This window comes from Herpailurus yagouaroundi, unplaced genomic scaffold (assembly GCF_014898765.1).
Source record: "Herpailurus yagouaroundi ecotype Mexico unplaced genomic scaffold, PumYag 162, whole genome shotgun sequence".
In the NCBI taxonomy this organism is placed as follows: Eukaryota; Metazoa; Chordata; class Mammalia; order Carnivora; family Felidae; genus Herpailurus; species Herpailurus yagouaroundi.
The window spans coordinates 13,213,511-13,240,638 of record NW_024412403.1 but is presented as its reverse complement, the minus strand read 5'-3'; the positions used below and the strand labels follow the sequence as shown (position 1 = coordinate 13,240,638).

General features: G+C 47.6%; 1 protein-coding gene across 2 annotated transcripts in view; it reads left to right on the top strand.

Moving 5' to 3' along the window:
* Window positions 1-2,763: 2,763 nt before the first annotated feature.
* HUNK (hormonally up-regulated Neu-associated kinase) overlaps window positions 2,764-27,128 on the top strand; it is a 66,161-nt gene continuing 41,796 nt past the window's right edge. For both annotated transcript variants that reach the window (XM_040484058.1, XM_040484057.1), the window contains exons 1-3: window positions 2,764-3,092; window positions 16,682-16,737; window positions 23,032-23,167. In XM_040484058.1, coding sequence (XP_040339992.1) covers window positions 2,779-3,092; window positions 16,682-16,737; window positions 23,032-23,167 — 506 coding nt within the window. In that variant the 5' untranslated portion in view covers window positions 2,764-2,778. The remainder of the gene's footprint in view (window positions 3,093-16,681; window positions 16,738-23,031; window positions 23,168-27,128) is intronic.

Here is a 27,128-nt window from a genome sequence, read left to right as displayed (position 1 = left end):
TCTGTCCCTCCCTCACTTGCTCTCATTCTCAAAAATAAATGTTAAAAAAAGTTCGCATCACACTCACACACACATACACAAGTTGTAATTGTGTGTAGTGATGGATGTTAACCAAATTTTTCGTGGTAATCATTTTGCGGTACATATGCCGTATCAAATCAGTGTATGTTGTATACCTAAAACTACTGTGATGTTGCATGTCAATTTAAAAATTTTACTAAAATACAAATGACTGTCCAGAAGAGATAATAGATTAAGGTCTTGGCAGCTATTTTTGCTTCCGTGGTTAAAAACAAAAAAAGGTTCAGTGATTTGCTCCGGCTGGTCCCGCACTGTTTATGCAGTGTTATGCATGATGGGAGGAACGTGGTTCCTGCTTCAAGGGCCGCGTGCTTTGAATGGGGCCCCAGATGGTGGCTATGGTGGGCACAAGAGAAAGAGAGCTGAAGCACCCCCTGGGAGGGAGGTGGGATTTGAGCTAGTGGCTCAAGGACTGGGGCGTCCAATTGGGTGAGGGGGTGGCCTGGGCTCAAGCTCGGAGAGTAACCCAGTGTGTGTTCAGGAGAGTGAGGAGACTGGCCCCCAGGCCATCCCCTGATGCTATGTTATCTATTTATTTACTTATTTAAATAATTTTTTAATGCCTATTTATTTTTGAGAGAGAGGGAGAGCGAGTGGGTGCATGAGTGGGGAAAGGGCAGAGAGAGAGAGGAAGACGCAGAATCAGAATCCGAAGCAGGCTCCAGGCTCTGAGCTGTCAGCACAGAGCCCAGTGTGGGGCTCGAACTGACGAACCGTGAGATCATGACCTGAGCCGAAGTCGGACACTTAGACTCAGCCACCCAGGCGCCCCTGATGCCATTTTAGATAAGGTGTTTCTCCTGCTACGGGGAAGTAGCACTTTCTTAGGGTTCTTGTGAATACTTAGGGAATAACCTTTGCTTGCAGTGTCTGACAAGATGGAGAAGTTTGAGTGCTGGGCCAGGGAGTGTGGACCTTGCCCTCCCCACAGCAGTGAGCCCCAAAGAGCTTTAAGCAAGAAATCAGAGTTCCAGACCCATGGATTTTGAGGCAGAGCATAGAGTGACTTTAGGGGGCCAGGAAAAGAGGTAGGACATTGATGTAATGGTCCAGGTGACTGGACTTTGTTTTAGTTTAGTTTTTTAGGTTTTTTTTTTTTTTTTTAATGTTTGTTTGTTTTGTTTTGAGAGAGGAGAGGGAGACAGAGCGCAGATGAGCAGGGGAGGGGCAGAGAGGGTGAGAATCCCAAGCAGGCTCCATGCTGTCAGTGTAGATCCCCACATGGGTTTTGATCCCACGAACTGTGAGATCATGGCCTGAGCTGAAATCAAGAGTTGGACGCTTAATCAGCTGAGCCGCCCAGGCGCCCCTCATTTAGTTTTTAATCACAAACCTGAGTCAAGAAGTAACATTTGAGCAGCTCACTATAAATATTATCTATCAATCATCTATCAGTCAAGCATTCATTTATTTATTATTTCTTTATTTTGAGAGAGAAAGCAAGCAAGCGCAGGGGAGCGGTGGAGAGAAAGAGAGAGAGAATCCCACGCAGGCCCCTCACTGTCAGGGCGGAGCTGGATACGACATCCCCCTCAACCGTGAAATCATGACTTGAGCCCAGATTGAGAGTCAGATGTCTATCCTACTGGGCCACCCAGGCGCCCCTCAATCATTTATGTTTTTTTATCTGTGTCATAACTTGGTAGTAATATATGGGGTATATTATGAAAGTGACAAAGTACAATCACAAAAAAAGGAAATAAATAGAAGTGGAAAACCCACTCTTTTTTGTCCTGCGGGGCCCCTGGCTTGAGAGCCTTGCACGGGAATGTCCCTTGCTTTGGGAATGTCCCAAACAACTTTGAGTCACAGAGATGGTCCGTCTGGGGGATAGGAGGCACAGTCCTAAATGAGCCTGACCGGTGGCATGGGAATAGAGGAAGGACAGGTGAGGAGGCATCAGCAGGAGGAAGCGACATGATGTCACCGACTGGTCTCCTAGCGAGAGGAGTGAAGACGGGAGAGGGCAAAAACAGGGGTGTGTTTTAGGGCCTGGTGAGCTGGTGAGCAGAGAGGTGAAGCCCGCCAAAGGGAAGGGGTGCAGATTTGGCTGGGAAAGACCATCTCGAGCCCCGTCCCTGCCTTTCCCTGCCTTTGCAGGAGGCTGGAGGGTCTGTGCCTGTGACACGTTGCTTGTGAGGGCAGTGACCCAGGAGCGGTGTCCTGTGGGCAGCTGAGACACAATTGCGGGCCACCAACTGGCTGCACCCTGACATAGGGGCCAAGAGCTAACGTGAGCCATGGCTCGCCAAGGGAAAGAAAAGGATGCTCTTCCGTGGCGGGAGGAAGGAGAGGGCATTGCGTCCTCCACCCGGAACAAAAGATGAGGGCAGATTTGACTGTCAGAAGTGGAGGCCTGGGGGAACCCAGCCCCCGGATGGATGATGGCTCAGCCTGAGAGGGAGCCAGGAGAGGCCCTTGGCTGGGCTGGAACTTGGCATTTCACGCCGGGGATAACCAAGTTTGACACTGACTCTTCACTGAGCCTTCCAGACAGTCCAAGTTGGCCTAAGTGAATTTCACTCTCTTCCTCAATAATCGGGTCTGGTTCCTGATGTTACATTTTTGGGTTTTTTTTCCCCTGGATGTTATTTTTAGATGAGGGGGTTTTCCCCCGGTACAGAGGAGTAGCTATGTATTTTCCTAGGGTTCTTGTGCCTAGTTAGGGAATAACCTTTGCAGCGTCTGACAACAGCCATGTTCTCGGTGTCTCCTCAGGTGGCCATAAAGGTCATTGACAAGAAGAGAGCCAAAAAGGACACTTACGTCACCAAAAACCTTCGGCGAGAGGGGCAGATTCAGCAGATGATCCGCCACCCCAACATCACCCAGCTCCTTGATATCTTGGAGACGGAAAATAGCTACTACCTGGTCATGGAGCTGTGCCCTGGAGGCAACCTGATGCACAAGATCTATGAGAAGAAGCGGCTAGAGGAGTCTGAAGCCCGCAGATACATCCGGCAGCTCATCTCTGCCGTGGAGCACCTGCACCGGGCTGGGGTGGTCCACAGGTAAGGGCCGTGCCACGCTCACGATCACCGACTCTGTGCTGAGCGGACGGCACAGCGGGTCAGTGTGCTCTCGGCAAGGCTGAATTGTTGCAGCACGCTGTGCACCGTCTCCGGATTTTTGTGTCGGGGGATTGTTTTGTGAGCTGGGTTGGTGCCATCGTGGGGTGGAAAGAGTGACCTCTGAAACCAGGGTGCCAGGGTTTGCATCCTGGCTCTACCCCTCCACAGTTGTGTGACCCTGGGCAAGTTACTTCACCACGCTGAACTTCAGTCTCTTCTTCTGTAAAATGGGAAGAGGAATGATGCCTTCTCTCATGGTTGTTGTAAGGGTCCGTGTAGAGAATGCAATGAGTTAATCTATGAAAAGTGCTGAGAACATTGCTGGGTCCATACATGTAAGTGTTGGCTGCTCAAATCAATGTTAAGGTGGCATGGGATGGTTTTTCAGCTGGTGCTGCAGATGATGCTTTCGTTGTATTTGCTTTACATATGGTAGTAGCTGTTTTATTCAACAGAACTGAATCACCATTTTTTTTTTTTTTTTTTTTTTTTTTGAGAGAGAGACAGAGCATGAGCAGGGGAGGGGCAGGGAGGGAGAGGGAGCCACAGAATCCGAAGCAGGCTTCAGGCTCCCGAGCTGTCAGCATAGAGCCCGACGCGGGGCTCGAACTCACGAGCCTGTTAGGTCATGACCTGAGTCGAAGTCTGATGCTCAACCGACTGAGCCACCCAGGCGCCCCTTGAATCACCGTTTAAATTGTGAATTTGCTCTTAAAAGTAAGGGGTGTGTCTCATGAGCCAGACTAACCTTGCAAATGATTATGAAAGTCAAACTTTTTTTTTTTTTTTACCAGTCTGTTCCCTCCTGAGGGGGAGCTCCACAAGGAAAAGTGAATGGAAATAGCATGCCTAGCAATGTTGCCGTGGGTGGTGGGGGCCTATTTTTAGTGCTGTATTAAAATACAATGAAAGCAAAAGAAAGAAAAATATTTAAAAAGTGCCCTTTTTTTACCCCCAAGAAAATGTTGACTTTACCAATAAATTCATACTTCTTCCTTCTTGCAATTATAATCAGTAATTACTCTGGGCTGTTGAGAAAACTTAGGGTCACATTTAATTGATTATCATTTTATTTATTTATTTATTTATTTATAAAAGTTTATTTATTTTGAAAGAGACAGAGACAGTGTGAGCACAGGAGGGGCAGAGAGAGCGGGAGAGAGAGAGAGAGAGAGAGAGAGAGAGAGAGAATCCCAAGCAGGCTCCACGCTGCCCGGGCAGAGATCGACTTGGGGTTCAGCCTCACAAAACTGTGAGATCATGACCTGAGCCGAAACCAAGAGTCAGACACTTAACCAGCTGAACCACCCAGGTGCCCCATGTTTAAAAATTGTTTTGTATCGAGGTACAATTCACATACCACGAAAGCCACTATTTTAACCCGTACGGTTCAGGCATTTTTAGCATCGTAACAGAGTTGTGCAACTATTGCCACTAATTTTAGAATATTTTCATCACTCCAAAAAAGAAACCCTGTACCCATCAACAGCCACTCTCCATTCCCGCCTCCTGCCAGCCCCTGGCAACCACTAATCTACTTTCTGTCTGTGGATTTGCCTGCTCTGGACATTTCTTATAAAAGGAAACAAACAGCTGTGGGGTTGTTTGTACCTTTGTCTATTATGAACAATGCTGCTATGAACACTCATTTGCAAGTTACAGCATGAACATGTGTTTTCACTTCTTTTGAAGAATTCTGCTTTTAGCAGAGGAGCTGCTAGGTTATATGTTAACTCTGCATTTGACCTTTTGAGTAAATACACGTGTGTGTGTGTGTGTGTGTGTGTGTGTTTTAAGTTTACTTATTTGTTTTGAGAGAGAGAGAGTGTGTGAGCGTGTGCAAGCGGGAGAAGGGCAGAGATGGGGAGAGAGCGAGAGAGAGAGAGAGAGAGAGAGAGAGAGAGAGAATCCCCAGTAGGCTCCACGCTGTCAGCACAGAGCCCGGCAGGGGGTTCAGGCTTAGGAACCTCAAGATCATGTCCTGAGCTGAGAGAGATTAAGAGTTGGACGCTTAACCAACAGAGCCAGCCGGGGGCCCCAGTAGACACATATTTTTAAAAATTCAGCTTCTAACGGTGCATTTTATGTGTTTGAAAGCCATTCATATTCTGATCAGTGAAGAAAGCAGCTCTAGGCCTTTAATTAACGGAGCTTGTAGACTTTCAAGGTGAAGAGGGCCTTTCCTTACTAATGGGATTGGATGCTCTACCCCGTGGTGCTTAAGCCTGTGGACACGGTGGGGGAGGTCCCCTGGCTCAGAGCGATTCCAGGGCCTTGGCCAGGCATCATTCAGACAGATCGGTTCCTCACTGAGGTGACAGTCTCTCCGTGTACATGTTTTCTTAGTCACACATGTTGTCATGAAATCACGCCTCATTGGAACTCTTTGAGTTCCGGTCAGCAGGGAAGGGAACGTTCGGAAATTTTAAGGGAATAACACTATTTGTGGCTCTTTCCATCAATACCCTGGTGCGGCCTGCCATGTCACAGCTCTGCCCTTACAGGAGAACAATGGCCGTGAGTGTGCCTGGTTCTAGCTTTGTTTATTAAGCAGACAAAGGCAGAGACCTCACGAATGAATCAGCTTGGGTTACTGACTCTGCTGGTCAGAGTGGCAAATAGAACGGGGGGTCCAAGCTTTCTGCAGGTCTCGGGGTGTCATTACAAGGGTTTTGAGCTGTCAAAAACCAGCTGAGCGCCCAGCTTCGCAGGATCCTGAGGACAACAAAGGGAAATCCAGTGCATGCTCACCGTCTTCTCCCACAGGAAATTCTCAACAACGCTTTTAAAGTCATTTTAACAGATTCCCATCCCTCTCGGCACAATTACTGTCAGGACGTCAAAGGAATGAATTTAATCATGTTTTGATAGCAAAGACGGTGTGCTTTTCTTCCTCTGATCTCTGACATTCTCCTTCTTTTTCTGTCCTTGGAAAGGTGTTTATAAGCCAGCGATGGTAGAGGCTCAGATCTTTGAAAGTTAGGGGAATTTGGAAACATAGGTGTCGTTGAGGGAGGAGTCCTTTGTTTTTCTCTCTGGCGATCATGTTAATGAGCACCAGTGCGCACGGACGTGGGTGGTTAGGTGGTGGAGACCTCACAGGAACATGATCATGCAGGCGAGACTCATGGGCTGACTCTAGCTGAATGTCTTGACTTTCCCAAATTCTGTACCACTAACAGCATACATGACCTAGTCACCGCTGGTATAGCCTTTACTGTAGCCCTTTCCCATGGTGGCAGTTTCTCTCCTGTAGGCTGCAAAGAAGAAATGGATTTCTTTTTCTTTCTTTCTTTCTTTTTTGTATTTACCAGATTTTTAAATTATTTTTTTAATGTAATGTATTGTCACGTTGGCTAATGCACAGCGTATATGGTGTGCTCTTGGTTGTGGGGGTAGATTCCCGTGATTCCCAGTGCTCATCCCAACAAGTGCTCTCCTCAGTGCCCATCACCCATTCCCCCCCGCCATCAACCCTCAGTTTGTTGCCTCCCTCTCTGTTTGAAACTGTTGTTTCATCAATTATTTTGAAGTTAGATTCTTCAAATGAATAAAAGAGTATGGTATTTCAGAGATGCCCTGGGAGTCCCTCGTGGGAAGATTTCTGAGCAAATAGACTGGATCATCATCCCAAAAGGATTTAGGGTGAGTTTTGGTGACTGTGCCTGTCCAGTGATTTAAAGGGCTTTTGGTTAGTGTGTTAGAGGATGCTCTAACAGCACAGTTCCTGATTAGGCTGATACTATATCCTTGTATTCTCATCAGCTTAATGCTTGGCAAAGCCCTTGTTTCCTGTGATATGAAATCTAAATATTTAATTGTCTACTCGGAACTACTGAAATATCCTTTACAGGAAGGAAATCTTTAAAAATCATGTAAATATTGTAAGCAGAAAAAGAGAAAAGGAAACTAAAGCTGTATATAGCAAGATTCCCTTAGCAGCTGGCAGAGAAATTCATTTTACACTGGGCCTGCCGGCTCCTTTGTCTTTTGCTATCGTATGGCTGTGGCCGACTTTTACAAAAGTAGAATATGGTCTGATTTCTTCATTACTCCGTGTTAGGATGGCCTGAGAAGACTCCACGTTTAAAATATACCGATTTTTTTTTTTCCTCTCTCTCAAACGTGCTCGCCCAGCACGGTGCCCAAACCTGATGATCTGCCTGTTGTAGATAGAGCGTTGACTCTTAACGTCAGTCAATGAAAAGTGTGATTCCGAGGACAGGCTAATTTGAGATTCATCGGTTCATTCAAAATAACAAAGTCCAATCAAACCGTACAGACAAAACGTAACAGTGTAACACAATACCGCCATCCCTGAGCAGGAAGAGAGGAGCCGAGGGGGCCCGCAGGACCAGGGCTGAGAGACACATGATCAAAGGGAGTGTGAGCCTGTGTTTGGATGTACGTCAACACTGCCACTCCCAGGGCCGTGACCTTCCTCATTCATCAATATCGAGAAAGGGCCCTCTCTGCTCAAGAGGAATGTGGTGGAAGAGAAGGGACACTCCTTTGTTCTCTTGGGCCTGACAAGAAGCAGGCACACCACGCAGTGGTGGGGCATTGAGTTCTTTTAACTTGCAGGTTTTCTTGGAGAGGGGAGGGCAGGAAAGGTGGACGAGGAGGGGGTGACTTCTGCTTACATTCAGCAACTGTTTGGGATCCCTGGGCCTTCTGCTGAGAGACCGCACATATCTGGAGACGCTGGTCACATTTAGCAAAGGTTTTGTGTTGAGCTGGGTTTAAAAAATCGGATTGGAACTACGAGATTTCACAAAGCTCTAACGCAGCAACTTTATGGAGCGGGTTGCAGGGTGATTCCGAAGCCAGACCGCCTGCACCCACGTGCTGGTTCTGCCACTTAAAAGCTGCCCTGGGCAAATCACTCAGGCTTATGTGCCTCTCTACACAATAGGGATAATGGGTCATCCACTTCACGTGGTTGTCATGAGGATTCAATTAGTCCATTCACGTTAAGTGTCCAAACTGAGGCAGTAAGTATGGAGTACCTCATCCTGCCCTGCTCATTCTTCAGGTCCTTGTTCTAAGATCAGCTCCTCCAGGAGGCTCTCCAGGCTAGGTCCCTGGTCCTAGACCCACACTGCATTTCTACTTTGCTTTCCAAACTTTTCAAACGGTAGCTTTCTTGTTTGGTATCTGTTTTCTGCACAGGCCACAGGTAGCCCAGCATGCAGCCCAGGAAGCATACAGCAAGACTTCGTGGAATGAATGAAGGCCAGTTGAATGACTACAGCTAGTGTCAGAGTTAGCACTGGGATGGAAGCTTTTTGGCAGCCAGTTCATTCTGGAATATTCCATATCGTCCCTAGAATATCAAAGGAGTTTCCAGGCGCCTGGGTGGCTCAGTCGGTTAAATGTCCCAACTCTTGGGTGTCGGTTCAATGCAGAGCCTGCTGGGGACTCTCTCCCTCTCTCTTGGGCCCTCCCCTGCTCGTTCTCTCCCCCTCTCTCTCAAAAATAAATAAACTTAAAAAAAAAAAAAGCAAAAAAAAAAACGGGGGGGGGGGGGCGTTTCTTCATTGACTTAGTACCAGTTTGTTTATTTTTAGGTCCCAATTTGTAGAGTATCATCTTTTTAGTGAGTGAGTAGCTCTTTCACTTTATAAACAGTTCATATCTGGATCATTGGAGGAATTCAATAAAGGTTTCATTTTGAATAAATAAATCAGGTACGTGCTTCACAAATTATTCTTGTGTTTTATCAGAATGCCCACATTGGAAGTAAATCAGTGATTAAGAAATCATTTGCTTTTAATACAGTGCTTTTGAAGATAAACCTAACCCCCCAAAAATTCGTTTCCTGCAAAATGCCTATGGCCTTGGGGAGTTAGGTGCTTTTCTTGGATGCTTTATTCTTTTTTTTTTTTTTTTTAATTTAAATTTTTTTTTTTTAACGTTTATTTTTGAGACAGTGAGAGACAGAGCATGAACGGGGGAAGGTCAGAGAGAGGGAGACACAGAATCAGAAACAGGCTCCAGGCTCTGAGCTGTCAGCACAGAGCCCGACGCGGGGCTCGAACTCACGGACCTCGAGATCGTGACCTGAGCCGAAGTCGGCCGCTCAACCGACTGAGCCACCCAGGTGCCCCTGGGATGCTTTATTCTTAGCTTATTGCTAAAATCAATCTCCACAGGCACCGATGTCTCCTCCAGACATGATCCTGTATGAGCCTGCTCTGGCTACCCCCTGGGCTCTTTCTCTCTGACCTTTCCGTGGAGGGCTAATGACCCCCAGTGCTGTTTCCTTATCACCCAATTAATCACCTTTTTAAGTCTTTTCTGGGCTCTCCTCCAGCGGAGGGCACTTGGTCTTAGCACCTTTATTATCCTCATCTCTGCCAATGGTAGGTTAGCCTGGGAGTGGCCACAAGACAGTGGGGCTCAGTTTCCCTCCTGCTAAGGGCCCTGCCAGGTAGCTACTCTTGGGACGCCGTTTTTCAAAGCAGAATCAGATGCTCGGAGTTTAAACTACTTGCCCAGGGCCACGGGACGGTCAGTTAGAGAGCCTGTCGGTCCTTGTCTCCAGCTGCCAGGTCTGGGGCTGAGACTGTGCTCAGCGTCTCTGCCCCGGGTCGCTGCCCCCCTCTTGGAGGCGCCTTGCGCTCATGTCTTCACTTCCATCTTTTGTCTCCACCCGAGTGGCACCTGGGGTCTCTGTGACTTGGCCTGAGGTTTGTTAGGGGCCTGACCTTTGACCGTACTGGCTGGAAAGGGCCTTGGGGAGGCCGGTGGAGAGCCCCTTCCTTCACTTCCTCCCCAGTGTTCTGGTTGTATGTGCGTGCATGCAAGTGCGCTCATGTGTGCACGCGTGTACACGCTCACCTACATACACATAAGCATGCACACACGAGCACGCACACATGCACATATGCATGCAACACCACACGCACGCCCTCATGCCCGCTCACGTGCACACACGCACGCCTACACGCACGCACACACACATGCATGCCCACATACACAGTGATCATCCGTGCACACACATACGCGCACGCAGACATGGCCACCCACAGGCACACCTGTGCAGGCACACACGCCCACTCTCCACCTCCCCAGTACTCTCCTGGCCGCCTTCCCTGAAGGGTCCCAGCGGCTGCTTCTCCTCTCCTCACACACTGAGCGCCAGGACCCCTTATGTTTGTTATGGCAACAGAGCCCTCCCCAAAGCACACCCCTCTGTCTGGGAGGGCTGTGGCTGGAGTTCTTGGCGGCTGGCCTCCAAACCTTGGAAGGTTTGGAGGTTACCATGGTTCAAGAAATGCAAGGAGAGTTTGGGTGAGTGGGTGGGTGCAGGGGGAAGGAAGGCGAGGGGCACACTTGGTAGCCTGTGGGTGGACCTTTAATTGCTAGTCACGGCCTGTTGGAGCTTGTGCTTTTGAAATAAACTAGAACAAAGGGCTGGTGATTAGGGCTCTCCCCTCAGGCCCTCTCAGTCTCCGGAGAAATACCCATCAACCCCTCTCAGTCTCCCCCTTCCCCAAGCTTAGTAGAGACTGAGACCCGGTGTCAGGTCTCCAGAGCTCTGTGATGATGAGGCCCTTGGGCATTGCTCCTGGAACAGCCTGGTGTCCAGAGAAGGCTCTGTGCCTGGGCCCCTGGTGGTCTTTTCTGGGCCAAGCTCCCTCCTTTGTTCCCAAGACACACAGTAATTGCTTTTGGTAAATTCTCAAGACTCAGGCGCCCCGCCCCAACACTGTCCAGGTAACCCGATCCTCTGGTGCCCCCTTGTATTAGGCCACGCCCCATCCCCTCTCTCTGTCTCCTCTCTGAAGCCCCTTTGGCCAAGAAAAAGCTGTCTTCACCACCCCCTGCCTGCTCCCGCCATCCAGGGACCACTTTCTTTCCTTCTCTTCTCTTCCGAGGCTTAAGTTCACTCCGAACTCGCAGTTTGCCAGCCACAGGGAAGACCCGCTCACACTGCAAGACTGTGGGAGGAGCCTCCTACTTCTCTCTCCCCTCCATAAAGTGATGAATCTGATCGAGGGACACTGCTGTGAAATTGAGGATTGCCTCCCTCATCAAGTGCGAACCAGTCCGCTGTCAGAACGTTCCTTCCCAAATGGCAAATCTCACGCTTACCAGAGCCAAATATCTTGTTCTCGGGGATGGGGCTAGTGTAAGTAGCATCTTTTCACAGGGACCACAGGGCGGTTTTCTGGATAACAGAGGCCTGCCAGTATTTTTGTTTGTTTGTTTTTAAAAAGATGCAGTGAAGTATGCTACCGCTAAAACCTCATGGATAGATTCATCCCTCTTATTATTCAAGAAGATGTCTCTCAATTTTGTGGTCTCCTGGGAATATTTGTGGTCTCTGGGGTCAGTTGTTGAAGAGCTGGGCAGAGGGTCTGAGTGGTCCACTGTGCCGAATGGGGCTCGTAATTAATTTCAGGTGGTAAGTGTTCCCCGAAGTGAACATCCTGAGTGAGGCACTTGCTTGTAGCGGTAACATTCCTAGTACTGATCTCCTAGGAGGGGAGAAAAATATCCAAAAGCTACTTTTAAAGAGTTAATAGATTTTATTTTTTTTTTTAGAGCAGTTTTAGGGTTACAGAAAAATGGTGCTAAAACTGTAGAGTTCCCACATGCCTTCCCACCCCCCTTCCGCATGGTTTTCCCGGTTAATATCTTGTGATAGCGTAGTACATTTGTTAGAATTGATGGACCAATGTTGATGCATTATTATTAGCTAACGCCCATAGTTTACATTAGGGTTCTCTCCGCCCTGTGCAGTTCTGTGGCTTTTGACAAATGCCCGATGTCAGCATCGTGATAACTTCACCACCTATGAAAATTATGGGCCACCTCTTCTCCTCCTCCTTCAGGCAACCACGGATCTTTTTACTGCCTCCATGTTTTTGCCTTTTCCAGAAGGTCATATGGTTGGAATCACACAGTACGTAGCCCTTTTCAGATTGGCATCTTTCACTCAATCATATGCATTTAGGTTCCTCCGTGGCTTTTCATGACTTGGTAGCTCATTCCTTCTTATTGCTGAATTAACTTTCCCTTGTCTGGGTGGACCACCCAGTTTGTTTACCCATTCATCTCCTTGTGGACAGCTTGGTTGCTTCCAGGGTTTGGTAATTATGAATAAAGCTCCTATGAACATTCCTGTCCACAAGTTTCGGATTCTTGGGGCGCCTGGCTGGCACCGTCGGTTGAGCATCCCAACTCCCGACTTCAGCTCAAGTCATGATCCCAGGTTTGTGGGATCAAGTGCCACGTAGGCCTCCGTATTGAGCGTGGAGCCTGCTTAAGATTCTCTCTTTCCCTCTCCTGTAAAGTAAAATAAAATAAATAAGTTTTTGACTCTTTTGGGTAAATACTGATGCAAAAGCTACTTTTAAAAACATGATGTTAAAGCCTTTCTTCCTGAAGAGAAGGAAAATATTCTCCCCCTCCTTCTAGATGTATTTCAAGACAAGGCAGAAGGTAGCAATAGATAAAGCCAGAAGTTGTGGAATGTTCCTTTCATTTGGGTAGATGAGGTACACTCCTTTCCTGAACAGAGACTAATGTAGCTCACCTTTAGTCCTGGAAGGTTTAGGCAGTCCGAAACATTTAGAAACATTGGCAGAAGGGTAATAAATAGGTAAACAACCGAGTAACAGGTTTGTTCTGAGCATTTGTCCTAAGGGTAGGTACTATGGGATTGGTGGGTGGAAATGAAAACTGATTATATTTTTCTCACTTTGCCCAACAATTACATTTTATACTTACTCCCCTGGTTTTATGACATTTCCCCAATTTCAAAAGTGGGCATTTTTTTTCCCTCTTTTGCATTTTTTCTTATTTTTAGTCTTCCATTTATATCATTCTTCTCATCATTGTGGTTGTTCACTAGGCTTTTGTGGGCCCAGAATTATCCAGCTTAGCTTTGTAATTCTTGGCAGTTGCTTTCTTATACCTCACCTCTCTCAATTGTTTTTCTCCATAGTGTATGTTCTGAACCAAATTTCTCCTTTAATGCCTTAGTGTGGCTTCCATTCTTTCCAGGGAAAGAGGTTTAATTTCGCTGGAAACAAACTGTGGCCTTCCTTTAGATTTAAATAGCACAGCTGCTTTATAATCAGTTTGCACAGGATCACAGTTTGGGCTATTGCTGGCCCAGTGTTTTGTGTGTACACGCAGTTTTTTTGGAATTACCGTAAATGCTTGAATAGAAGGTCAAATTAGATCATGTCCTACTTCTCTTCAGAAAAAAGGAAGTGTCTAATTTTCAACAACAAAGTACTAGCTGGAAAAGACCCATTAACCTTGACTCACTTAGGACTTTGGGAGCTTTAGAAGTCACCCGAGGAAACGGATAGAAAGGCAGGCCAGGACGTTTTACACGGCTTTAATAATAACTTTCAGGGTCATAACCTCACAGTTGTGCGGGTCTGCGACAACTCTAAAAACAATTCATCGAGTTGTTGATTTGTAGAGATTTTAAATAGGTGCTGATTATTCAAATGGCTTGTGCTGAGACTACCCGCCAGTATTCACAAAGTGCATTATCACAAACATCCAGTCCACCACAAGGTCATGCGACCCTGGTAACACCAAAGGAAGGCTCTGTCATCCCTGTCCTGACAAGTTTCAGTAAAATTGTTTCATGAAATGTGAGGGTATAGGAACAATATATTTTTTTTTATTTAAAAAAAAAATTTTTTTTTTTAACGTTTATTTATTTTTGAGACAGAGAGAGACAGAGCATGAATGGGGGAGGGTCAGAGAGAGGGAGGCACAGAATCTGAAACAGGCTCCAGGCTCTGAGCGGTCAGCACAGAGCCTGACGCGGGGCTCGAACTCACAGACCGCAAGATCATGACCTGAGCCGAAGTCGGACGCTTAACCGACTGAGCCACCCAGGCGCCCCAGAACAATATTTCTAAAGTTAGCATTATGTTATATGCTCTTAAAGATAAATAGAATGATCATTTGGTAAATCCATTGTGTTTTTAAAAATTACATATGTGTCTTTTCCAAAACCCTTTTTCTGAGGAACAGGGTCTTCCCATTGGAAAAATGAGGGGGAGATTACCTTATATTTGGGGTCACCCTGCATTTGGACATACATGATACATTTTATTTTTTTAATGTTTTTAAAAAATTTTCTTTATTTGTTTTTGAGAGAGAGAGAGATAGAGAGCAAGTGGGGGAGGGGCAGAGACAGAAAAGAGGGAGACGCAGAATCCGAAGCAGGCTCCAGGCTCGGAGCTGTCAGCACAGAGCCTGACGTGGGGCTTGAACCCATAAACTGTGAGATCATGACCTAAGCCAAAGTCAGACGCTTTACCGACTGAGCCGCCCAGGCGCCCCTCCATGATCCCTTTTAAAGGCTGACATAGGTTTTATATAGTCTGTGCATTGTTTCCACTGGATTGAAGCGAAGGGACACAGTTCTTCCTCCCGTTGGTGGGTGCATGTGGGTGGGGGGATATCCATATGCCCTAGCTGCAGGTTTCAAAGCAGACCTCCCCTTTCCCACCCAAGTATGCAGCCCTAAAGCTACCAGCCACCTCCCAATTTTGAAAGACGTTGGATGTTTTATAGAGCTCACCTTTTTTTCTCCCTTGACTCCTTTTCTTCTCCCAACTTGAAATGCTTCCCTTTATTGTTCCTGTGACAACTGTGTCCTGGGCTTTCCCTCCCCCCCCTCCCTTCACCAGCATGTTGTCCTTGGTTCTTCTCCCCAACCCCCAACCCCCAATCTCCTCCCCCCCTGCCCTTCATCCTCTCCCTGGGCAATCTCCTGTCCTTTCAAGGCTCAGCTCCCCAACTGAGGTTGAAAATTGGTAGTTTGCCGGAGGTAACTTGCCTGCAAGTTTGGCCTATGCAATGTGGCTGTTACTGTTTTAAATGTGAATTTGTTGCCAACATTTAAAAATTGGGATAAAGTCCAGATTGCTAGATTCTCTTGGAGAAAATGATGAGCTGGCGGTGTTAGGACTGAGCTGTGAGCAACTGTCCTCGTTAAATGGGACACTGCTTTCCCGTTTACCAAAAGCCCTAGCGAAAGCTCCCTTTTGTCTCATGACTTTGACGTAGTATTATCGGTTGCCATTTTTGCTTATCATGATTCTGCTATTCTATTCCTTTGGTAGAGATATGAGGAAGAAGGATTTCTTTTGCCTGTGCCTCTGTTCAAAAGTGGGAAAAATAAACTAGACCAAGAATGCTGTGGGTTTCAAAACAGTGGAATAGAGCGTGTGTGTGTGTGTGTGTGTGTGTGTGTGTGTGTGTGTGTGTGTAAAAGAATATTCTTACATATCTAATACTCAAGGTGTGCCTGAGTGGACAGGCTACAACTTAAAGATGCTTGGACTGTAATCATCGGCCTCAATGGTTTTGATGACCACATGTATACTTTTGCTCCATTTTCTTCTTCCAAAATTCAAAACGATCTCTTTGGTAATGTAGATTCATTCGTACTTACTGAGTACCTGGGATGTACAAAGGCACTGGGGGTACAGTGGTAAGCGGGGCAGACATGTTCCCTGCCCTCTGGGAGCTTACAGTCAGCTAACACAGATACTGCAGGCACCTCTCACTCAGCATGACCCTGAGTACACTTCTCCCTTCCCCCTCTTCAAGCCACCTTAGTGTCAATGATCAGAGTCACCCACCGGTCCGTTAACAATCTTCATTCCATTTGCAAACTTAATTCCCTTTGGGCATGTAACAGTTAACATTTACTCAAGCATAGTGTAAGGGATTAGGACCCTGACATCTTTGGAGTCCATTTTTCTGCCCACCGCAATACCTGCCTGCTTAAATAGATTATTCTTACCTGCCAATTTGTGGATGACACTGGGGCTCCAAGCATGGAGTTTGTAGGACTGATAAATGATGTCAGCTTTCAACATTTAAAAAAAATTATTTTTAATGTTTATTTATTATTGAGAGACAGAGAGACACTGAGCATGAGCAGGGAAGGGGCAGAGAGAGGGAGACACAGAATCCGAGGCGGGCTCCAGGCTCTGAGCTGTCAGCACAGAGCCCGACGCTGGGCTCGAACTCACAAACCGCGAGATCACGACCTGAGCTGAAGTCAGATGCTCAACCAACTGAGCCACTCAGGTGCCCCACAGTATTTATTTAGCACCTTCCCCAAATCTGTTCCTTCCCCGGGCTGCTGTTACTCACTGTCTCACAAACATGTGGCCACATGTGTATTTCTGCTCAGGCAGCGCCTGTCTTGAATGATGCCTTCCACTCTCTTCCAACCCCGTCTATTTAAATTCCAAGTTTCAGCTTTGATCCCACTTCTTCCGGAAACTTCTCATGATGTGTTCTGCCCTCAGTGCTCTCTGCTTTTCTGAAACCCTTTGGCTTCTTTGGCCTGCGGCAATTAATTATATCATGTTTATAAATATTTACTTACCGCTTGTGTGAGTTTTGGCAGAGAGCGTTTTGGGTTGGTTCAGAGCGGCTCTAAACGGTTTGTTTGCCTTCAGAAGCAAAATGTTATTCCACTATTTCAAATGTCTATCTGAAATATGCTGTGGTTTTGTTTATTTCAGGGACTTGAAGATAGAAAATTTGCTACTGGATGAAGACAATAATATCAAGCTGATTGGTATGACTTTAAAAAAATCTTTTTTTCAGTTTATTTATTTATTTTTAAAGAGAGAGAGAGAGAGAGAGAGAGCGAGCATGAGTGGGGTAGGGACAGAGAGAGAGGGAGAGAGAATTCTAAGCAGGCTCTGTGCTGACACAGCACAGAGTCCGACACAGGGCTTGAACCCCACGAACCATGAGATAATGACCTGAGCTGAAATTAAGAGTCGGCTGCTCAGCCGACTGAGCCACCCAGTCCAGTCATCCATGTACGAATTTTTTTTTTTTTTAAGGCAAGACTATTTTTTTTTTTAACATTTATTTATTTTATTTTATTTTATTTTATTTTTTTTAATTGTTTTTTTTCCAACGTTTATTTATTTTTGGGACAGAGAGAGACAGAGCATGAACGGGGGAGGGGCAGAGAGAGAGGAAGACACAGAATCGGAAACAGGCTCCAGGCTCTGAGCCATCAGCCCAGAGCCCAATGCGGGGCTCGAACTCACGGACCGCGAGATCGTGACCTGGCTGAAGTCGGACGCTTAACCGACTGCGCCACCCAGGCGCCCCAACATTTATTTATTTTTGAGACAGAGAGCATGAACAGGGGAGGGTCAGAGAAAGAGGGAGACACAGAATCGGAAGCAGGCTCCAGGCTCTGAGCTGTCAGCACAGAGCCCGATGCGGGGCTTGAACCCACGGACCGCGAGATCATGACCTGAGCCAAAGTCAGACGCTTAACCAACTGAGCCCCATGGCAAGACTATTCTTTAAATGTTGTGTTGTCAATTCTCATTTATTGCTGGATTATTGACTTTGAAAAGTATCCATAGGGGCGCCTGGGTGGCTCAGTCGGTTAAGCGTCCGACTTTGGCTCAGGTCACAATCTCAACTGTTTGTGAGTTTGAGCCCCGCGTCGGGCTCTGTGCTTACTGCTCAGAACCTGGAGCCTGTTTCAGATTCTGTGTCTCCCTCTCTCTCTGACCCTCCCCCGTTCATGCTCTGTCTCTCCCTGTCTCAAAAATAAATAAAACATTAAAAAAAATTAAAAAAAAAAAAGTATCCATAGTTTATTTCTAATCCCAGATAATACTCTCGATCATCTCCTTTACCTCCAATATTCAATAACGGTTTTGAAAATGAAAATTGCTTTTAATAATGAATGTAATTAGGAAGGTAGATATACTGTAATGTGACCTTAAGATGAATTTCACAGCTACAAGTAAGTATTTGTTGGTTATGTGTTCTTGGGATTATTCAGACATCAGCTTTGCATAACTTCAGATAGATCTGAACTTTTAGAGGGGCTATTTCTGTTTGGATTAATCATAAAACTTCTTTAAAACAGTGAAAAATGCTATTTAGTTCAGAAGTACTCCTTCTTAATTAGGCTTAGCCATGACTTAATTCACTTTTCAGTGAATACTGGGGTGCTGAAATCAAAGGGAACCCCAACTAACCTTCCCTTTTTATTATAATCTTTATTGAAGCCCCATTGTACATTGGTGGTTGTGCAGAGAGAAGTCCCCATAGAGGGATAATTTAGAAGGAAGGTAATCATAAGGAAGTTCCAGGATAGAGTGAGTCATAATTGGTTCATAATTCAGGGTCCATAAGTGAGTTCACTCCATGACTCATTTGTTAGAAGAATTCCGTTTTTGTTTGCCTGTATGATTGCTCTTGGCAAACGTCTCATGGCATCATTTTTACACCCAGATGTTAGCGCCATCATCTGTTCCGCTTTTTCTTTCCTTTCCCACCTCAAGTGCAAGTAATTTCTTCCATCTCAATAGCCTGAAAAAGGCTTTATATTAGGAGGAAAGAGAAGGATCAATAGAATGTTGTGAATTTAACTTTCGTACCCAAAAAGGAATTTTGTTTGGCAAATACTGAAATCCATTTCTAGACTCTCTGAAACGTTATCATTCAAATAACCAGTTAGATTCTTTGGACTCACAATTGGCTCCCAAAACCCAGTAAAGAGGCAAGGGGCTGCTGGGACTCCAGACCCCTTGGCTGGGTAATTAAGCACTACTGATAGGTGTTAACGAACGAATATACCGATTGTTAGAAAATTAACAAGGGGATGCCAGTTTTTTTTTTTATTCCCCCAAAAGATTTTAAAGATGATATTCTTTAAAATGGACAATTCAAAGAATTATTTTCTTATCGTTTCGCTCTTACATTTTAGTCGTCCTGAGGGCCAAATATGGAAGCATTCAACAGGACAGCCGTTGACATGTCTGTAGGATGTCTTTCTGGTCCTTGTTTCTGGGATCTGTGGCATTAAGCAAAGGCCCGACCTGGTGGGGGGTGGTGGGGAATGGAGGAAAGCGATCGTTTAGGTTCTCTGGCAGGCTGACCTGTAACTTGCCTTCAGAAAATGTGGAGGTGACAGAGATGAAGTTGCCCTCACAGCAGCAGATTGTAAGGAAACAGGCCACGTGAAAGCCGGATGTACATTATATAGTAAAAGCTAAAATCACTCCCTTTGCACCGCGCATCGTCCAGACTGAGGCTGGTAGTTCTAGCACGATGCCTTTCACCAGGGGGTGATGCTGTTTGCCACCTATAGCTTCTTTCCTTCCCTCTTGCCTTCCTCCCCTTCTGGGCTTGCTCTCTCTTTCACCCCAAGCGATAGCCCTAGCTCATCATGTCTAAAACTAGAAATGTACTGTGGAATGAACAGTGTTGGAAAGCGCAGAAATTTTAATTGGGTGGAAGTTTGCTCAGAAGATTCTGGAAGAACCAATCTCTGTACCCAGTGGGATAGGTTTATACGTAGTTCACAGATTGGCCCGGTAACAAACCCCTCTTAGAGTGGACCTGTAGAAGTAAGAGGAACATGATGTACCTGAATGAGAGCCCACGGTTCCCCTTGAGGAGAGTGGGCTGGTGGCTCTTTAGGTTCCAGGGACCCTTTTGTTCAAATGCCTCCAAGTCCTCACCGCTCAGCTTGGCAGCTGATTCGGCACCCAAGCCAGGACTGAAGTGGGTTCTGTCAGAAACTGGGAGTCAGAAACCACAGTTTTCCAAAACTGCAGGAAAGGAGGCTCTGATCACTGGATTTCCCATTATCTGCACTTTTATGCGGCTCCTGGTTCTGTCTCGAGCAGCAGCTTAAACCAAAAGCCTTATCTCACATTTGTAATCAAAACAGACATTATGGTACCCTCCCCCACCGCCCCCAAGGGCAACTGGGCATTGCCTTGTGTTTACCAATATCTACATTTTCTCCTTTTTCCCCTATGGGTCAGTCACAAAGGCAATAACTGAGGGTGGGGGGGTGCTGGAGGGAAGGAAGGCCCAGTGTCTCATACGTTTTCTTGCCCCCCCCCACCCCCTTCCCGCATCCCCCCCCCCCCCCCCCCCACCAGCTTGGGCCATTTGGATCAAATGTTTCTATAACTGTCGCTTTGCAAGTTGAAAGCTCTTGAACCTTTTCTTCAAAGGAATTACCTGGTTGTTTTTCAAAGATGGATTACAGTTATTTCCATTTCCCCTTAATAGTTTCCTTTCTTTGAAATAATTTGGTTTAAATAAATGTACTTAAAGCTGCGTCAGCTGCGTTTCAAATGAACTGGAGCTAACTGGGAGAAAGATCTGATTTCATCAAGATTTTTTTTTTCTTTCCACAAAAACAGTCTGATGTCTGATGGTTTAGGTGATAATGGGAGAGCCCCAGCTGAGAACAGTTTTGCACCGCAGCGTTCACTTGGGCGTTTTGTGAGACTCATTTTGGAGCCTTCAGAAAACTGAAGATGTTTCGCTTATGTATGTTTGCCAGATCTAACTTGAGGCAGACCCATGTGACATACTGCAAGGCGGACTTCTCTCTAGTGTCTCGATTCTGATTCTAGGCATATGCGTAAAATTTTAATAATTAGCCTTATGAGTGTGAAAAGGGCCGGTTATTTCTCTGCAATATATTTTAAATGAAACCCTTCTGGCTAGGTCAACACTAAGTCATTTAAAATGCAGATTTTATCTCCTCCACTCACCAGATCCTCTGCTAATTTATCTTCTTGAAACATTCCTTCAGACCCGGCAAGACACTGTGTTCTCGAGCTTGCCTGGGAGCAAAGGGTGGGGGGAGGGGGTGGTGACCTGCTCTCTATCTTCGCCCTGCCCTCTTGGGATCAAGCAATTCTTTACAGACCGCAGTGGAGGCTTCAGTGACCTGAATGAGGCAGGTCCTTTGCTGTTAACGGAACCCCATTGAGATTAGACACGGAGTCTTTTGATTTCATGTCAGAAATCTGGAGATAGATTTTATGGGACTCCTAGGAGATTGGGCCTTCTCACATGACTGTTTATGAAACGTCCCTTAAAATGTTGCCCCGAACAATACAATCTTTATTCCATGGTGCTCTTTACGCATTTGTTGTTTTATTAAAATTCCTTTAGGTTGATTTGCAAACCCAGAGCATTTAAGCCACCGTCCAATTTCAAGCATGCTATGATTTTTCCTCTTACAACCCCCCCCCCCCTTTTTTTCCCATGTCGGTGATACTACAGGGTGAGGTCTGAGAATAGGGGCCCTCAGATCCTCTTGTACAGAGGTCTCCTCCGGTGGGAAGCTAAGAGTCCTGTGGCTCTGGAAGGGGCCTTCTTGGGCAGGTTATGGGGGGACCTACTGGTGTGGGCTGGGCTGGGCGGGGGAAGGAAATGGAGGCCGGGCGGGGGTAGGTAGCAAAGGGAAGTTATGAGATAAAAAGATGGAATCATAAAACACACAAACAAAGGAAGAGTTAAAGGTGTCCACATCCATCCCTGGGTAGATTCTGGGTTTTCATCTTCAAGCCCAGGGCCTTCAAGAGTTTTCTGAGCTCTGCCTGTGGCGGCGGGGGGACGGGGTTCTCTTTGGGAATGCTCTGTCATTATACAGCCTAAGCCAGTGACTGTTGGGAGAGTTTCTGGTGGTGCACGTTGACCCGTGGTGTGAGTCACTTCATGGCCTCACAGTTACTTCACACCACGTCCCGTGTTCCTCTTTTCCTGAGCTATTACAGAGGTCATGTGCTTTGCAGGTGGAGACACGTTGGTCAAGGAGAAAACACAGTAGTGAAATCAGATAGAAGTCCTGCCAGTTGAGAAAGTACAGGGTTTTGTTCGAGACGTGGAGACAGTCCTGGCCACTGAGCCCTGTGGACAGAATCTCCTGTTTGATGAACTAGAACCATAATACTTACATGGAAGTTCAAAGAGAAGCCATGATCTTTTTTTTTTTTTTTTTTTTTTTTTAGTAAGTTTATTTTCAGAGAAAGAGTGAATGCGAGTAGGGGGGAGGGGCAGAGAGAGGAAGCGAGAGAATCTCAGGCAGGCTCCGTGCTGTCAGCACAGAGCCCCATGGGGGGCTCAAACCATAAACCGTGAGACCTGAGCTGAAATCGAGAGTCAGATGCCCAACCGACAGAACCACCCAGGGGCCCCTACGTCATCATCTTAATTCTGGGATCAGCAAAGATTCAGGGAAGGTATCAGATGAGGACCGAGACAGCTCTGATTACCTGTCAGTTGCCATATTCTTAGGCTCAAAAAAGTAAACACGAAACAAAAGGCTTTGGACGCAGCATAGCTTTGGACGCAGTGGCCTCTTCTGTGTTTCTCCCGTTTGCCGTAATCATCTGGGAACAAGGCAGTGCTATGAGGTCGCTTAGTTCAGTTCTCATTGCTGTCTTCCTGGCGTTAGTTTTCCAGCCAACACTTAGCGTTTTCTAAATCATTGGGTGTGTATTTTTTTCCCTCTTTAAATCCCCATACGTTGCCACATGCACAGGGAGCATTTTTAAGGGACTTGCATGAAACGAAAACATTGAACCGAGCAAGTCAACTCTAAATGGTGGGATCGCATGTCACTTGGGGTGCCTCTGACCCCAGCCAGGGAAAATGGATCTTTCTTCAGCTTTTTTCCCCACGTGGCCACTGGGAAGCCAGATGGCTGCCTCCAAGGCCTCTGCTCGTTCTGTCTTCCCGCCCCAGTCCTAGAAAGCGAAGCCTTTCTTTTTCCTGGATGACTCATTTCCAAGGTTTGATGAAAATATGTTTTGGTTCAACATACTTTCAGCTCTAGCTGGATTTTATAGTGAGGCCTGATAGAAACGGTTTCCAGTCTGGAGACCCATATCCGGCGATGAGGGTCTGCCCCTCCTGCTTTTCCTTCGGGGATGCTAAATGATGTGTTAGCCTGAGAGAATATTTCCTTTCCTGCTGCCCCCTGGTTTTTTTGTTGGTTTTTTGGGTTTGGTTTTTTTTTTTCTTCTTTTTCACGGTTTTCTCAGTCGGAGCTGGTTTTGTCTTCCTCTCTTTGCAGACTTTGGTTTGAGCAACTGTGCTGGGATCCTGGGCCACTCGGACCCGTTCAGCACGCAGTGTGGCAGTCCAGCCTATGCCGCCCCCGAACTTCTTGCCAGGAAGAAATATGGCCCCAAAATCGATGTCTGGTCCATGTGAGTTATGGTGCTTATAAAAGGGGATGCTGTCTTGGGTCGTCTTTACTCTCCCTTTCTTATAAAATAACCTTTGCGTATTTGATGAGGACGTGTTCTATTCCAGGCTCTCAGATACTTGGTGATTTTTGGGGCGGGGGGCAGCTTTCCCGCTCTGGTTCCTTCTGGTCTGTTCTCCATAGACCACCGGAGAGGCTTTTACCAAAATTCGTTCTGTTGCTGGGGAGACAAGAAAACCAAGTCCTGAACTCACAGAACTCACGATCTGGTTTTATGAGTCACTCGCATCCTTCCCCTGCTTAAAATCGCCCCTTAGCTTTCCATCAGCACCAGAAGAAAACAGCCCCTGCCTGGCCCACGCTCCTGCCTCTCCACCTCCTACCCTACCCTCTGCTCACGGTTCTTCAGGGATGCTGGCCTCTGTTTCATCTTTCCCACCTCTGGGCTTTGCACTTGCCATTTCCTTTGCCTGGAATATAATTTCCCGGCTCTTCAAATGGCCCGTCTGTTCCCATGTGACCATTTTGATCCAGTGCCACCACTGCAGAGACCATCTCGGGTTCCCTGTCGGGAGGCCCCCCACGACTCTGTCTCCTCGCCCTTTCAAGTCCCAAGTCCCTCTCACCCATCACAGCCTATCATTTTATTGTCTGTCTCCCCGATCGGGAAGGACACTGAACGGAGATGGGGACCTTATTGGTCGGCTTCCCCAGCGTCTCACCCGGTGTGGGCCACCGAGGCAAAGTCAGTCAACCTTGAAGGGACGAGTTGCTACAGGGGCTCTGGTTTCTGAATCCAGGTCCCTTGGCGTCCTCATGCTGAGCAAGCCTCTCGTCATCATGCGTGGATGGTGCAGGGAACCGTACCGGGTGCTGGAGTCTGGGGTGGGGACTAAATTCCTTATCAAGAAGAGCTGGGCTGTAAACAGAGAGTGGGCTCCCGAGTAAGAAGGAAGCTGGAGGTGAGAGGGGCTAATCGAAGCAAGGGTGTGTTGATCCAGTACATTTCTGGACACCTCCTACTTCTCTCCACCCTCACTACACTTCCCTTGTCCAGATTGGAAACGAGCTAACGTTTGCTACATGCCTGGCACACGGCAGGCACCGTGCCATTTCATTTTCATGCTAACCCAGTGAAACCGTTACTCTCTTCTCCCCATTTTACGGAAGAGGAAGCTTATCACAAGAGAGATTAATAACATTTCTTAGGGTCATAGGGTTACTAAGTAGTGGAGCGGAGATTTGAACCGAGGACTTTAGGGTCTCAAAGTACTGAATTCTGAACATGGCCCCATTGCCTCATTGGAAGCTATACTCTCTCTCTGTCTCCCTCTCTCTCTCTCTCTTTCCCCCCCCCCCCCCCCCCCACCATCCATTCTCTAGCTGTTTCCTGTCCCCTGTGTGCACTGTTCTTTTAGCCAGTAATTCTTTCTGGTCCTGTCCTTGTTTTCTTTCCCTCTTCTCTTCTGGGATGCCACTTCCCCTGGGCAGACCAACCTCCCCCCCTCCCCCCGCCTCTTGCAGGCTGGCCTTGAGCCTCTGGTGTCTCGTTGGTTTCCTGCTCCCTGCTTCCCTGGTGCTCACCCAGCAGTCACAGCTCACCTCCCAGGACCCCCTGCACTGTAGGCCGATGGCACGGAGCCCGGCCAGAGAAAGGAAGGAAAGGAAGGCAGCTAAGGGAGGGAGGGACGGGCATTTCATCCTGGAGAACAGAAGCTATGGGGTCAGGGGCTATAGTTGGCAGAGGAATGTGACCCAGTACAAGGTTCTGGAAGTCAAGGGAGGTCAGGAGGCTCCAGTTGGAGGTGAGGGGAACCAGAGCCCAGCATGAGATTCTGAGGACCACAGGATCCCCTGGGCTCTGGGCACAGCTGGCCACAAGGCACTGGGGAGTTCGCTTCCATTCCTGGGCAGGCCAAGTGCTCAGAGGTCATTTGACCCAGATGGGAGAGAGGCCTGGCGGTGCGTGTGTAAGTGGTGGGGTGGACTTTGCACTCGGGGCTCCTTGCACAGAAGCCTGAGCCCCCGGTTACTTTCCTGACCTCTCAAGAGGAGGTGTGGGCAGGGCTGTAGACGGAGAGCATGCTCTGTGTGTGCTGATGACCCCCTGCAGGGGGCCGGGCAGGGGCTGTCAGGGGGATGGGAATGGTGGCAGGAAACCCTGGCAGAGAAGCTTTCTCTTCGAGGTCATTTGGCCGGGTCGTTTGGCCGGCATCGCAAATTCACAGACTCTTTATTCTGTGCCCAGAATAAAGGGCCTCAGAATCCTTCTCAACACGGCTGTCAGGACGCACTGCCAATGAATCAGAGTCCACACTTGAGATGGAATCCGTTCTTGGTCCTTTTCGATGCTTAAGAATTTTCACACATGTCTGGCACATAATCTGCCCTTGGTAAATATTTATTAGTGGATGAATATACGTATGTGAGTCTATAATCACCTTCTCTCCTCAATAGGTAGGGAACTCACTTTTGCTAAACGGAGAGCTACGCAAGGGATGGTTTGTGTACCCGCACGATAAAGGCTGTGCGGAATAGGGAGCCTGAAAGACCAGGAGGTTCCGAGGCGTCATGTAACTGGAGGGGGTGGGAGGCATCATGACCACAGGGGAAGAGAAGTCGGCGGTTGGAGAGCAGGTGACAGTTTACAGCTTGGTGTCCTGCTCTCCCGGGGACTGAAGGAGAAGCGTCATCACGAGTTGTCATGGCGACGAGGCTCAGCCTACAAAGGGGGACCTTTCCACTCCATGACTGGCGAAGCCGGTGGCTCCTCACGGTCTAGAAGTGTTGGTAGAAGGAGGGAGCCTGGTGGGCCGTCAGAGCTGGAGGGGAGCTCCCGGGCCTGTATCACCTGCACGGGACCTCTCGTCCCCTCGTGCAGACCTCGTTGGGAGTAAATCACTTCTCCCATCTGGGGAAATCCGAGGGGTACTGAAAAGCACGGCGGCAAAAGGCAGCACCGTGTGAGGTCAGGTGTAAAGCTCAGACCCTGTGCCCGCCCCACCTGCCAAGTCCCTTGACTTGGGAAAGGAGTCCGCATGTAACGGTCACGGGTGCTCTGTTTCTCAGTCTCGGGGCCCCATGATTGGAGTCAAGGGACCTGGTCTGCTGCCACCTGTTTTGTGTCTCTCTTGACCCAAAACACTCCCTTCCCTCCTCTACCCTGGCTTCTGGGGGGGCTGTCTGGAGCAGCTGGACATTTCTTTGCTAACCTCCGCTTAGTTGCCTCCCCCCACTGCAAGAAGGTGATGTGTAGCTTAAGGTCTCCTGAAAAGCTCTGATCAGGCCTCATTCTTAGTCCTGGTGCCACAGAGTGACGTATGGGAAAGTCTTTGATAACTAGGAACACTCCCCACGGAGATGTCGGTCTTTCAGTGGGTTGTGGCATAGCTCTGGAGCCTGACGTGGGGTCTCTACATAGACTAGCAGCCGCGAGCTCACGAGTCCGTGTTCCGGTGCCCCGTGGTGGGGAGCTGGGGTGGAGATTCTCACCCTTGTTTAGCCACGAAGGGCCGTGTTTCATTCTTCTCAACCAGGTTTCCCCAGAGCAAGTCTGGGCTAGCCGACCTGGGACGTTCTCTAGGGGATGAGGCCACATGATGCAAGTCTGGTTCACAGGGATGGCGTAAATTAGGCCCCTTTAGAAGCTGCTGATAAAGCTTAGAAAACAAAAAGAAGTCACGTGAGCAACACAGAGCTTACCAGAAATGTGTTCGTTTGGCAAATATTTGTTGAGCCAGGCACTGTGCCGGATTCTGAGTGCGCAGGGGTGAGTCGAAGGGCCTTGGTCGGTCCCTGTTCCTGCAAAGATTATTATTCATGCTCACGTACCTCCGGTTGAGTGACAGGCAGTGTTCTAAGGGCCTCACAAGTATTAACTCATCTCACATGCCTAACAACCCTCCGAGGGAATGTTCTGTTATCCCACTTTATGGATGAGGAAACTGAGGCACTAAGAGTCT